At 44.7% G+C, this 14576-nt stretch overlaps 1 protein-coding gene and 1 pseudogene across 1 annotated transcript in view; both read left to right on the plus strand.

The window, feature by feature from the left end:
• The window catches only part of LOC135896868 (N-acetyltaurine hydrolase), a 52844-nt gene extending 52332 nt beyond the window's left edge, over window positions 1-512 (plus strand). The window contains exon 7 of the mRNA XM_065425371.1: window positions 276-512. Coding sequence (XP_065281443.1) covers window positions 276-410 — 135 coding nt within the window. The 3' untranslated portion in view covers window positions 411-512. The remainder of the gene's footprint in view (window positions 1-275) is intronic.
• Window positions 513-2401: 1889 nt separating this feature from the next.
• On the plus strand, window positions 2402-2574 carry LOC135896877 (U2 spliceosomal RNA; annotated as a pseudogene).
• Window positions 2575-14576: the final 12002 nt, after the last annotated feature.

Below are 14576 nucleotides of genomic sequence, written 5' to 3' on the forward strand. Positions count from 1 at the left end.
TCCGTTATTGCGTCTTGTTGACGACCGTGTTCTTGCCCGTACATTTTTATTGCAAATACAACAAAGGCTGAAGGCTAGGAGACGCTTGAGATGATAAACGGTGGTTGAGCATGGAATGTCGCTGGAGTTAACGTTTCTACAAGGGGCCTTCCCTTCTCCAGGGCAACAATGTTCATGACGCAGACAAGTCCCGCTATCTAAATATTGGCTTCCGTGAAATCGACCATTCGTTTTTACGCAAGCTTGTCATCACGATGTTCCTCATTTTTTTCCAGATGAAGTACGGTGGCCATGGTTACTCGCACATCTTGCTAAACGTGGTGCCAGCTATGCTTCGGCGGGGGTTCTCGGCCGACGTTGTGCGTGCCATCACGCAGACCAACCCGCAGACCTGGCTCACTTTCTGGTGACACACTAGGTTATTCCTGTTTTCACGAGAAGCTGGCAAACGAAGGAACTCGTTTAATTATTTTATTGTCCTCGTGGCTCAATATAAACGTCCTTTTCTCGTGTGGTGGCGTCATCGGTATTTTATTTAAGAAGCGGATCACTGGTCGGTAATTTTGACATTTGGTTTTGCATGTGCTCTAAAGGCTACAGAGGCACACCAACACACGCAGACGCGTCTATGCCTGTTCACATTGTAAACGAGGAATGCACAACACAATTTGCCTGTCCATCCTTGTGCTGTTGCTGTTCGGCTAGTGTTTCACTGCACATTACGCTGCCCCATAAAACTTCCACGCGGCACCGCTGCCCGACAAAGGCGCCAATGAAGCTGTGGTGTCACAGTTGTTCTGCTGTCGAATCTGATATCACAAGCTTTCGCATCCTCTTATTTCATTAGCCATGCAGAACAACGCTGACTAGCAGGTGCCTTCGCCTCACATCAATGACCTGATGACAACCAATTATTTCCCTATAAATTTACTATCCGCAATACTACTACTATCCATAATACTATCCGCCGGCGCAGCAGCTACAAATCAAGAAAATATGAGCTTAAGTATTAAGAGAGACACATGAACAAGTTAAAGGAAGGAGTACAATCAGTGCATTTGACCGTTGCTGACATATAGGGCAGAGACTTGGAGGCTGACAAAGAAGCTTGAGAACAAGTCAAGGACCGCGCAAAGAGCGACGGAACGAATAATGCTAGGCATAATGTTAAGAGACAAAGAGAGCGGTTTGGATCAGAGAGCAAACGGGTATAGCCGATGTTTTAATTCACATAAAGAGAAAAAAATGGAGCTGGGGAGGTGATGTAATGCGCAGGTGAGACAACCATTCGACCATTAGGATTACAGAATGGATACCAGAGAAGGGAAACGCAGTCGAGGACGGCAGAAGACTAGGTGGGGCGATGAAATTAGGAAATTCGTGGGCTCTTTATGGAACAAGTTGGCACAAGACATGGCTAATTGGAGATCGCAGGGAGAGGCCTTCGTCCTGCAGTGGACATAAAATATTATGATGATGATGATAATGATGGACAAGTTTGTTTTGCACGCTGTGGCAAAAGGCACGACAGAACAATTGTGAAAACTGTATCTGTGTCACCATGCGTTAGCATATTATGGCCGAAGCTGCCCACACCATTACGTCACATTTACTGGCCACCGGGCCAAGTACACCTTTGGGTATGACATATGCAGTACTTGAATTTGGTCGTCAAGGTACTGTCCTCTCACGGTTATACACGAGCGTGAAAGAAGACGGCAATTTAATATTACGCAGCTATACATGGGTAATTTGTCTCTTCTCCATCCTGTCTGCCGTATTGCCGTTACGCTTAGATAATTTAGCTGCAATGTATATTAACAGATATTGAACGCCAAAAAAGCTGCCCACATACTCAAACACCTCGCACACTATTCCTCACACTTATATTCAACATTTGTGCGACTGTAAAGGACATCTTTAAGGAATGTCGGTAATTTTAGGAAGGTGACATTCGGCACATGACACAAATTTTTCGAATCCTCATTGCGCGAAAATTGGTAACGGCCGTTGATGAATGAGGCGGCTGGTACTGATTGAGCCCCCCCCCCCCCCCCACCCGCATTTAGCGCCAGAAAAGGGCCTTTAGTGTATATGAATTTTTAAAAAATCGTGAACCATATTCCACTGTGTAAAGGTGGATGGCCAGCGAAACTGTTTAGCCCACAAAAGAGAGGGGACAAAGCATTTGAACAAAGGTACGACCACAGTTACTGTCACTCTTATATACCGTCACGTGTACGGCAGGACCGCCGTCCTGGGGACCCGGAGGAAACTAGACACGTGTGACATTTCGACAGAAACGCAGCCACGGGAGAGTGGAGGGAAAGGAATCTAGATATGCGAGTGCAAACGCTAGGAACGCCGACGAAGATAGGGTGGTGAAACGCAGAATTAGCCGACATGTATCGAAGTGTAGCATCTGTTCTTCTCAGATTAATATATTATACGGGTTGTGTTGGGACCCAATATATTACACTTACTTTTGCAATTTGGCGAAGCGTTTGAAGTTTGATTCAACTCCACCGTGAGTCGGCCCGGTACTGCGCTATCCTCGGATTCGGCCCGCGGTTTTGCTCGCGCAGACCAAGACTGCATGGAACCCTAGCCACAAACAGATACACTGTAAAATAAACAATGACGGCAGAAGTGAGAGAAAAGGTGCGCTAGCGCGAAATACCGATTTGCTTCGTGAAACAAGGGTCCTTTTTTTTAACCCTTCACTGTACACGCCTCCCGTAAAACCAGTTTGTATGAAACGCAGCTCATATTACTCGTGCGCAAACAAAACGTTAGCATTGGACGTGGTTATTTAGCCGACTGTATCTTTCTGGATTCTTGTAAAGCTTTCGAGAATCTGAATAATGTATTATTCCTAAATAGTTTGTTTACTTAGTACTGTACTTTGTCCTTTTTCTCATAGTAAAAAGTCCCCAACTTGTGCGTCATCTGATACGCACTTATTTGCGGACAACTATGCAATATTTTGCGGAACAGGACACATTGGCGACATAAGGTGTCTTCAATCTTGTATTAACACTATTTCTAATTGGTGCTATAGTTTGTGACTGAATCTGAACATTGACAACTGTATGCCTACGCGCGTAACCCGATGCATTTATGAATTGCAAACTTATTACCCTAGCAGTGCCCGCTTGCAATAAGTACCTTCTTACAAATGCCTAGGCATTCCCACGTCAATCTACCCCACTTGTAGACGTCCATTAACTGTTTAGCTAACAATACTAGCAAAGCTCTTAGATGCCATTGAACGAACCATTCGCACGCACCCTTGAAAATTAAACGTTTCCTTGACATATCGCCAGTCCATCAAAAACTGCAATATACGCCGAATCAGTACGGGACAAGCCCGTGTTAGCGAAAGTTTGCGCCACTGTTGGTCTGCACTTGCAATGGAGAGGATCGGGAGAGCGACGTCACTGGTGCACTTTTCATATTTCTTTCGGTACTGCCGTAATGGGCCACCCGCAGAGCCAAAGTACCGCAGTCTGTTCGCGTCTGTCCATGGCCGCACTTGTGAACTTTGCACCGTCGCTCTCGAAGCACACTACGCCGTAAACAGGAGTGCCGGGTGCACTCGTTCAGCGCCCACAGTGGGACCTTACCTTGCAGCTGCTTTTGTTCGTCTTCGCAGCACGGACTGAACGGAAGAGGTGATTAATGAGCCACATAGCCAGACTGTATGTTTAGCGACGCCCGCTTCGAGTATGAGCGCGCCACACAAGCGCACCGCACATGGAACGCTCCGCTAAGGCAAGTATACTTTAGCGACTACTTAGCGAATAATTTTTTTTAGCTCTCACATCGGTGCAATTATTACGTAGGATCTCGATAAAGCTCCCGCCGACAATTTTGCGGCACTACACATCTGGTACATCGGGTACATGAGCTTGGGCTGCCGGTTGCCGGAGCATTCTCTGCCATTTACGCCCAGTCAAGAAGGCTGAGAGAGGGCCATCTCCACACATATATGGCACCCCCCTCACACAAAACTGTAACCTGGCAACCGCGGCCCACGGCCACCTGGCCCCCTGTGTTACTACGTGACTGGACAAAATACAACGAGGCTCTAAGATGACTTTCTTTCTTTGCACACGGACCGGTGAGACGTTGAACAAAGGTGTTATAGGGAGATCCGGCGGAGGCGGAAGCGAACACGGCAACTGATTGCATGGGCCATGGTGGCACCGTCAGTTCATCGGAAATAACCAGTGTGTCTTCTCTGGGCAGCAGCATATCACCGAAGGTAGGAACAACTTAAATGGTGACTGAAAGTTCGCCGATGCAGCCGTTGACGAAAGCACTCCACTCTTGGAGGAAGAGAGTACCGAAAATAAATTCGTGTGTACAACGCTGCAGAACCAGGAACTCAGTTGGGAATACCTTTCTTGCCAACGAGGCGTTAACGACGCAAAGTCCGAAAGGGTGAAGTATTTCCCCGATGTCACCACTAAATCTTTGTAGATTCGGGCTTGCAAAACATAACTTTGCGGTCAGTGCAATTTTTGAAGGAAAGACTCATAACAGAAATGGTTGCAGGGAGATTAAGATTAACTGCAACGATTGTAATGACATGATTGGTATCAGACATAAGTTGGCGGGGTGTCCCGCGACTCTCCCCGACCTCATTGAAGAATGGATACAGTGGCGAAAAAGGATTCAGGTCCCATTGTTTTAAGACCAAATGAGAGCCGTCCAGAGTTCACATTATGGGCCCTCAGGGCTTGGCCTGACAGTAACAACGTGGGAGCGGTCGGCCTCGGCTCCGAAAGTAGACTCCGGGCCTTATTCCAATAAAAAGTTTTCCCCCACACACACCAGTGTCCATTAAAGACGTTGCACATATTACATCTATTAACGTGTGTATATTGTTCCTAAGCATCGTGACTGGTGGAGACATCCACCAGTCTGAGGTGAATCATTTTGTGCGACCTTACCTCTATCCGTGAGGCCGTCTAGTTTCCCGGTGGTGGCGGTGGTGTGAGCCGCCTTCGCAGTGAAGGCGAGCAGTGCACTCGCCCGTACGGAGGGGTCAAGCTACCGTCAAAAGCGGGCGACCTATTGTTCCGATTAGCTTGTGGCGAGATGCTCCTGGAATAAGCGGACCAGGGATCGTTGTTGTGACCACTGTCGGCGCGAGAAAACGTTTATGGCGAATCGTATCGTGGTGTTTGCCTGAGCTGACGACAGAACCGAGCTAGTGCCCGGCAGCACCACAACAACAGCACACAGGAGGATGGCGGTATGCATTGTACTCCTGAAATGATTTTTGATATAAGTACCTTTTTTAGTTTTGTCTTACCCACTGTGTTTCGCGCATTCATTTATTTTCCTTGCACTTTTTAATTTTTTTCCGCTTGAACATCCTTAATATACGTCTTAGATTATTGCGCATTGCGTCAACGGCTGAAACCATTGCCATTGCGCGTGATTACGCATACACGACGCCCATTAGTGTTGAGACAATGCGTACGCATCTCAGACATTATGCAAGGTCCCCTTCCCACCACCTCACGAGCCTCACTGCTGAAAGGCCCTGCTCGACATTTAGCGCTACTGTCAGTGCACATCGTGCGTCGTTTTCTTCAGGGTACGCAACTGCGGCCAAGCCAATGTTTCCTCCGTGATATTTGATCCGTCTACTAGTACATGTAATGATTCCAAGATTATAGAAGAAGTCAGATATACCGGCACTTGCTCTAAAACAACTGAGCTTACTTCTCTTTCATGAAAAGTACAGTAAGCACATAAACATGTATATAACAATGGATCGACTACGTCATCCAGCTCTGGTGGTGCTGTGGTTGTACCAACGTGAGGAACAAGAATGCGGTGCAAGACATCGCATGTCACAACATCAACGGCGGAAGAACTAACCGCTGTGCGTCATGCACTGGAATTCATGGGTTCTGAAAGACCGAGAAAATGGTCTGTGTTCTCTTACTCAAAACCGGCATTATAGTGCACGCAGTCAGTTCTCCGACGCGGATGTCATGAACAGCTGACATACGAAATCATGAAACTTCACCACCACCTCTAACAAAAAGGTCACGAGCTTGTCACTCAAAGGGTACCTGGCCACTGTGGAATCAACGGCAACGAGTCCACCAATAACGCTGCTCGCATATCACATCAAGAAGAGCACACCGTTCCAATATTGTTCTCGAGGATAGACACCACAAGGAAGCTTCGACAACTGGCACGCACTCTCTCACTGACCGAGTGGAACTCGCCAAACATAATACTTACACGACTGCATACACGACTGTATCGATTAAACCCCTCACTGCAACTCCGACCTCCATTTGGACTTCCTCGACGTGAAGCTGCGCTTTTCTATGGCCATTAGTTAGGAGTTCCCTTCACAAAGGCCTACTCTACAGTAATTGGAGTGACCGATAGTGCAGTTTGCGAGGTCTGCGGCACCGATTAAAATATCGACCACCTGCTGTGCCACTGTCCACAATATGCCCCAGAAAGACATGAACTTGCCAACGGTCTCCAAAAACTTGACAATCAGCCGCTTTCCGTGCACGTGCTGCGAGATCACCGCCTTCATCGCTCGTCGGCCCATAAAGCGGTGAAGACACTTTTGTGCTTCTTGAGGACGATGGGCTTGTGTGAACATCTGTGGCTATTAGTGCAATTACTATTAGACCACTCGCGTAAGCGAGCACATCACTAATTTCCTTCTTTTCTTCCCTCCTCTGTCTCCATGTCATTTTTGTTTTCCCCTTTTCCATTCCCCCGGTGTAGGGCAGCCAACCGAACCGAGCTTCACCTCCCTGCCTTCTCCTTTTCTCTTGCCTTCCTTCCATCCACATTACCCCAAACCTCGTATGCATTTTTTTTTAACCGAGGGTCCCTTTGCCGTCGCTGACGTGGGGACCCTCGTCTTCATACTATCTGTTATATAATCATCGTTATTGAATGTATAATAAACTGAAACTGAAATGTACGCACGATTTCTACGATCCAGGGCATACCTAAATGGGTGACCAACGTGTTGCGCTCCAATGAAAAGTAGTAGTGACGCGTCTCAACAACACTGAGCGCCTGGAAGGATGGTTGGTGTACCTCTGCAATCAATAAAATATCTGCCATCGCACGTGGTACTCAAAGGCCTATACGTAGACTTGTAGCCAGGAGGCGTTCGATGACTTCCTCCGAGGCGTGAGATATACTGTGAAGAACAGGACACGAACACGCTATCATTCGCGTAGTGATTGCACAATGCATGTGAAGCAATTAGGATGTAATGAAAACATGAAAACAAATTATGATTTTTTTTACTAATATGAGCGAGATTTAATAATGTTGCCGCCTCAAGATGGAAGACCTCTAAAAGCTAATGTTTGTGTTCTCTCTGCGAATATATATGAAGCCGCATTTTGTGTATTTCAAGAAAATAGAAATAACATTTTTATGTGTGATATTTGAGCTACTGTCGATCATGTTAACCTCAAATCCAACCACGAGAAACGTGAACGCTTTCGCATGGACCCAATAACGCCATGTTGTGGTCTGAGCTGCATAGTTTAGCTCTTGTGGTCTGTACTGTCAACGCAGTCCACGCAGAACAGTTTGGTATAATGCACTCTGCCTCGACCCGCAGTGAATGTGCCAAATTTTGTTCCCCAATGAGAGAATTTCATATTTTATATCCTACTTTAAGTTGTAGTGATCTTGTTTGTTTATATGCAATACAATGGCTGTTCGGAAACTCACTGTAAAATAAGATGAAGTCGTTGATTTGTCTCAAAGGCGAAGAATTATTAGCGAGAGCGAAGCTTTACACAATTACCGAAAGTAAGGGTCGTAGATTTATTGATAAAATTAATGCAATATATATTAGTTTACTAATTATTATGATAAGAGTTGTGTCCTACGCGCATTCACGAATGAACAGTTCTCACTCGCTAACCATCAACACACGGTGTCAGAATGCTGGCGAGATTAAGAGTGGCAGCTTGGGTGAGCGAATGATTCCTCCTCCCTCTCACTTCAAGGTGTCTTCGAATCTAGGCGCGCAAGAACACCGGAAGAACACGAAGTTACCAGTAATATCGGCTTTCCTTGGCTTTGCACCCACCTCAGGTTGCCTCCAAGATGTTTAGTGCGGAGGCGGGTCATACGCAACAACGGTTAGGGTAGAGTAGGAGACGCGACTTACCGGAACCCTCCTTCCCCTTCTTATTGTCCGCTTGATTCCGTTACTGCATGCTGACCCGCTCCTCTTGCGGGCACAACACTGGGCCAGAGGGAAAACGGCTTGCACCAAACCACCATCCTTCTTCTCACCCTCGTGCGTGTTTACTCATGGCTGCATTACAAGGCGTGCGGGGCGAAATATGATCTTATCGCACTTGAACATTATGCAGTCTCATACTGACACCAGCGCTTATAACGGAAATCTGCTTGCAGTGTCCCTATAGTTGCTATCACAATCGGAAAACTCCGTGGCTTCAACGTATTGGTTACGGAAGAAGCATGTAAGAACAAGCAGTTTGCCCAGGTTTTATCGAGCAACTCTCTGGTGCTCGCACCTGGGTGCGGTATGTCCTGGCAACGTCATAGCTGCATAAAGAAACAAGAATAACCGTATCGTATGCTACTTAGCGTTTTTTTGTTTGTTGGCTTTTTAAGTAGGCTGCATCGCCACCACCGTTGCGCCCAAATATCAGCTTGGAAAGACAGCAAAGTGGCCCCTGTAAATAAATACACGACGCATATTCAATATCACGATTTCAGAGGCGCAAGGCCACGTCCAATATTATTTGCCACAAATCACACGAATACATCATTTCACGTGTCGGACGTAAGAATGCACTCTTTTTGGCCTTTGTAAATGTCCCGCGAGCTCCGATAGCCCCCCAACAACACCACCAATTTCAGGTCTGCGTTTTATCTGATATCACCAGCTCTGTAGTGCAAAGATTGCATAAGATACGCGTCTACCGCTTTGAGTGTAAACACGCTTATTTTTCTCATGACATTATGGAAGGAATGCGTTATGTTGGTGCTTAATAGCAAGGTGCCCACTCATTAGCACAGTGCAGTACTTAGGCCTCAGATATATGTACATGCACACACTCCCCCCGCGCGCACACGATGGACACCAGCGATTGCAGTGGCTTGCCGCTTGCGCGTGGGACTCTTGCCGGTAAGTGCACATATGCACGCAGGATTTGCACCGGTAGGCGTGCACCAGCATAAATGTTCAGTTTCCACGCGAAAACTTACGAAATGTCGCCAAGAATATTGATCTTCATGAAGTATGCAAGTGGAAATTTGGGAAAATGCTGTATCCGAGAGTTTGCATCCTTGCACAGACGTCGTGGAAAATGCGGTACGCTGCCGAGAAGACAGGGCAGATAACAACACGGCGCATTGGATGACTGACGCTGAATATGTCGTTTCTTGGGGTCATTACCGAAACGATGCATTTACTCAACAGAGCCTCCTCTTCTGGAAGTCAGAACACTGACCTATTCCAAGCGGTGGCGACACCGCTGTGGCCCCCGTTGTCCCATTACACACATTTGTGTACACGTCAGAGCTTTCCTTGCCAGTATTGTGCAATGGTGGCAAGGAAAAGTTCATGGTCACTGAGCTATGGATAAACTCAACCCCATTGCGTACTCGATGTGGCTTCATAAAATTTATTGTGCTGAATAAGAATAGTAAATTCTGGAATTTTACATGCAACAGGGCTACCATTAAGAGGCACGCCGTAGTGTGGAACGCGAGATTAATTTTTACCAACTCGGTTTTTTGACGTTCATCCAAGGGACCGTAGACGGGTGATCTCTTCGACTTTTCGAGTGCTGCTGCTGCCGCGGTCGCTACATTGCGCATGACATAGGGTGAACTCTCGGTGAATAGGTACACATCAATGCCGATTTGATAAGAAATATTTTACAAGAGCTGAAATTATGTCAAGAATTCCATAACAATGTAGCTTTTCCAATAGAGCAATATGATTAATTCGAATGATTGCCTTCGAGAAATCTAAGTACATCTCTAGAGTAAGTGTTTTTTTTGCTTCTATGTAGGATCAAATTATTTCGTTTTGTTATACGGAAAAAATTTTTCTTGAAACGTCGGACTAAATCTCGTAATTTGACGACGTAATCACTTCGCGTTCTACGAAAAAAATGTTAACAATCTTCTATATAATAATTTCTCAGGCCCCGTAGAAAACACTGCCAGAATTGAAATTCGTCTATCATTGCCAAAATCCTTCTTGTCTGCACGTTTGCACACCACTATGACTTCCGTGGTTTTTGTACCTGCCTCAGGAAACACCCCTTCAAATCACAAAGCGACTGGCATGCTAGGAGAGACGTCGTAGCAGTGGCTGCCGATTGCATTTGGCTTTTCGTTTTGCTTTGCATTTCCCTGTGTTGTCATCGGAATAAATACACTACAACAAACTTCAATTCAGGGGCTATCTAATGTGTGAAGTTGGGTATGGGAGCGTTTTTTGCACATCATGTGCATTTCGAAGACGTTCGATGCAGCCGAGATGACAACCCGCGTCCTCGGGCTCCGCGAAGAAACTTCAAGCGGTCAGGGTGAATTCATTTTCTTGAGCGCACTGGCTTTCTGCAGATATGACTTCAAGATGGCCTGATACGGAACACCGTATCAAAAGGGCACGTGGAGCCCTGGAATCATGGCTGATCTCCAGAATAATGTAAGTAATATTATTCACTTAAAAGGGCGCATTACCTCGGAGCCGACTTAGATTTACTTAAGAAGAATGACCCCAAGAGCGAAAGTGCTTAGATGTACTAGTATATTTTGTTTTAGTTAGCTAGATAGCTAGTTGGATAGTTGATTTCCCAACCCTCTCTTCCACCCAGGCATTAGGCACATGACCGGCAAGAAAGTAACAAACGCAACAAGAAGCGCAAAAATAAAGAGCCCGGGAAGAAGAGCAGTTTCTAAGTAAGAGCATGCGTGAAGTGTAACATTTTCTAGAGGTAGTACACTCAATCGGGAAACTGTTGGAACTCAGAAAAGAAACTTCACGTTGTTTGTTTGTCGTTAAACTCCTGTATTATGCAGCTTTGGTGCTACTTGCAGGACGAATCATCATTTTAATTTAAACCATGTGGACAATTTTTTCACCACTTTTTTTCCTTCTCAGATATACTCCGATGCTTCTTATTACAGCGGATACACTCTTTTTTCCTTGAATATTGCTGCGTAATCAATCTTGTCGCATGGGTTTATATTTATCTAACCTTAGATATGTATATCGCTGTTGGTAAGGATGGCATACCGCACTTGCGTAGTGATAAGACCATATACGGCCTGATCAACGAAGGCTACGCCGACTCCTTCAGTTTTTGCGAAATGCTTTTAGTGTAGTGAAGAGAAGACGTAGTATTCTGCTGGTTTTATTCTTCAGTGTGTTTTTCAAAAGGCATGACCTCCTCAAGCACTCCGGCCTGATACTCACACTCATACTGAAACCGGTTAGGCTAAACTGGTTAATCTCCCTGCCTTCCTTCTCCACTTTTTTCTTCCTTCCTTCCTACTATACCTTGGATACATTTGTAAGTAAGATATTGTGGTTTATTCTGATCAAAGTGGAAGTATTGGAAACAATTGTGTCGCCGGCTTCTTCACAAACTAATTATGCAATGAGCAGATGATAATAACCTGAATTATAGTGAAATTAAAAAAGCATTGCGGCAATAAAGCGCATTTCGTAAACAAGCTAGAACAGCTATTATAGAAACATATCCTGTGCTTTCTTCATTTACAAACAAACCAATGCGAAACCATACAAAACGCTACGACAAACCGATATCACGAAAGTGCATACAATGATACAATTTCACTTTCAGTAAGGAATTTTATCAAAATATTCAGAGCGTTATCACATGGCCGAAGAAACCTCTATATGCTGAAAGTACAATAATCAACAATATTTTTACACTGTTGCCTTCAAGCCGCATTTGTGTTATCAGATCGCGTAGAAAGCCTAATTCTTTATATGGCTCTCATTTTATTGCTCAAAGCAGTGCAAAATTATTTAATCTTGTTTGCACCCATGATATTTAATTGCTTGTGCCTGGCTTTATAATTGAATGCACTGAGCCACGTAGTTGCCCATATATGTTAGATCTTTCATACAATAAGGACATAGGCACATCAATAGGGCCTTTTCTAAGGACGTGTCATCACTAATCTCAATGCTTTCCTGCTTATAGCCGCAGATGAAGAGCCTTGTTTCCCCTCAGACGATGCAAGGTCCTATACGATCATCTGGCGGTATCTGAAAAAAGTGAAGTCTCAATTTCAGAGTACATTGCTATAGAGGCGAAACCACGTTTCCTTAGACTCAAAGCGCTAACTAATGACCGAGCGCCTTATCACTGCTCTAACATAGATTGCACTTAGGCCGAACATACCCCTGTGTTTAGATATAGGTGCACGGTAACGAACACCAGGTGGTCGAAATTTCAGGATTCCTCCACTGCGGCGTGCCTCACAAACCGGAAGTTGTTTCGACACGTAAATCCCCATAATTTATTTATTTTTTGAGCTCTTAAAATGTTGCACTTTCGATTTTTACAAGTAGCGCATAGGGAAAAGAGGGTCAACCCACAGTAGTTATGAGAGTATGCTTTGCAAGCCTTGGCGGCAGGTTCGCTTCTGAAGCGGCGTAGAACGGCTCAGGAAATTTTGGTATTTTTGATGCTATCAGAAGGAATTTTTCTAAATTTATTCATTTTAATCAATCCTACTTCCAAACCATAGTTTGCTTTCGAATGCGATCTGTAGAAGCGAGGATCAATGTGCAATACGCATGTAGGTGAGACACAAAGCTGCAACTGATTTCAGTCCATTATACTCTCCGTAAAAATTAAATTTGAAAACTCAATCGAACGCAACTGGCAACACATTCGAAGAAAGCTTTTATTTTTTGAGCAAAAGATAGCTAAAGATGCAATACAATTATGCGTTGTTACGCATAATTTTCACCGCAATCTAGGTTCGAATGTTCAAAGGAATGGCGTTCTTCGTGAGTTAGTCTCTGCGGTGTCAAAAACAAAAAAGCAATTGCCTTGTTTCTTGTTATGCACTTTTTACGAAAACAACTGTAAGCGTAAAAGAACAACGACATTGTATATACGAATTCCGAACATGGCTTCTTTGCCATCTTTTTTCGATCTCAGGCGGGTATTGTCAAAAACCCCTGGATCATTGAGTTGCTATAACCAGCTATGAACTTTACCACACAATGGCTTCATGGAGTGCTCAGAGCAATATAAATGATTTCCTTAACCATTCTATATTTAGCAAATACGTAGGCATTGTTGTTAGTGCGTCTTCAAGTTGTTGTGAACCAGATCACCGGAAGAGTCGACGAGGCGTACGAGCACAGTAAGTTACCGACAGCCGAAGTGAAATTTCATCGAATTGAGCTGAAGTCTCGTCTTGCGGAACACTGAAGGAACTGTCGAGATACGCTCTAAGTGCGTGTCAAAATTGGCGAAAAGACAGCGAGATCATCGAGGTTGCACAGGCAGATTGACCACATTAGGTCGCAAAGGAAGGCGTCCATCATTCGTTCGAATGTGGAGGGAGCTTTGCATATCCCGAATGGCATCACTTTCAATCGATATAGACCATCAGGTGCAATGAACGCCATCTTTTCACGATCCACGTGGTGACCTCCAATCCGCGAATACAGGGGATGAAGGCCCATCGAATAAAAATACTTGGAACCACTGAGATAGTAAACGGCGTCATGTACCCCTGGTGAGGGGTACACTTCTTTTTTTGTTATTTGGTTGAGATTTCGGTAGTCGATAGAGAAGCGCCTTCTTCCTAACGAGCATGACAGGAGATCCCCATGGGCACAAAAAAAAAAGTTTGGGGATGTCCCAGGCAAACACTTTATGAGCTTCCTTTTGCATAACTTGGCGCTAAGCGAAAGAGACAATATAGGGACGTCGGGGCATGGGTTTGGCATCGCCTGTGTGAATTCGATGCTTCGCAATTCTTGTTTGCGCCAGCAATCGCCAATTGAGTTTGAAATAAAATTTGAAAACAATCTGAGGCAAATCATGTCCTAAACAAAACTATGTACATTATGTTTGATTAACACAGATTATGTTTATTGTCCCTGCATATTGCTTTTGTATTTGTGCTGTTACTAGTTTCCTGGTTCTCTTTATGAATGTATGCTCCAAAAGAGTGTTTTATGTATAATTTGCGTGCATTGTGTATGATGTACATTATGTTTTTCATTTTCTGTGCTGTACCCCACCCTTGTTACGGCCTCTGGGCCAACAGTATGAATAAATAAATAAATAAATAAATAAATAAATAAATAAATAAATGAATAAATAAAATAAATAAATAAATAAAATGTCCTCATCGACATGAGCAGGCCCCGAAGCGCTTGCACTTGTTCTGCCGAAGGTCCAAGGCGATAATATTCATTATGTTGTCTAAGATCGTGCGATCCAAATCACACATATTGACAAAATCAATCAGGTGATAGAGAAATCGGCAGAATATAACCAACC

This window comes from Dermacentor albipictus, chromosome 5 (assembly GCF_038994185.2).
Source record: "Dermacentor albipictus isolate Rhodes 1998 colony chromosome 5, USDA_Dalb.pri_finalv2, whole genome shotgun sequence".
Classification (NCBI taxonomy): domain Eukaryota; kingdom Metazoa; phylum Arthropoda; class Arachnida; order Ixodida; family Ixodidae; genus Dermacentor; species Dermacentor albipictus.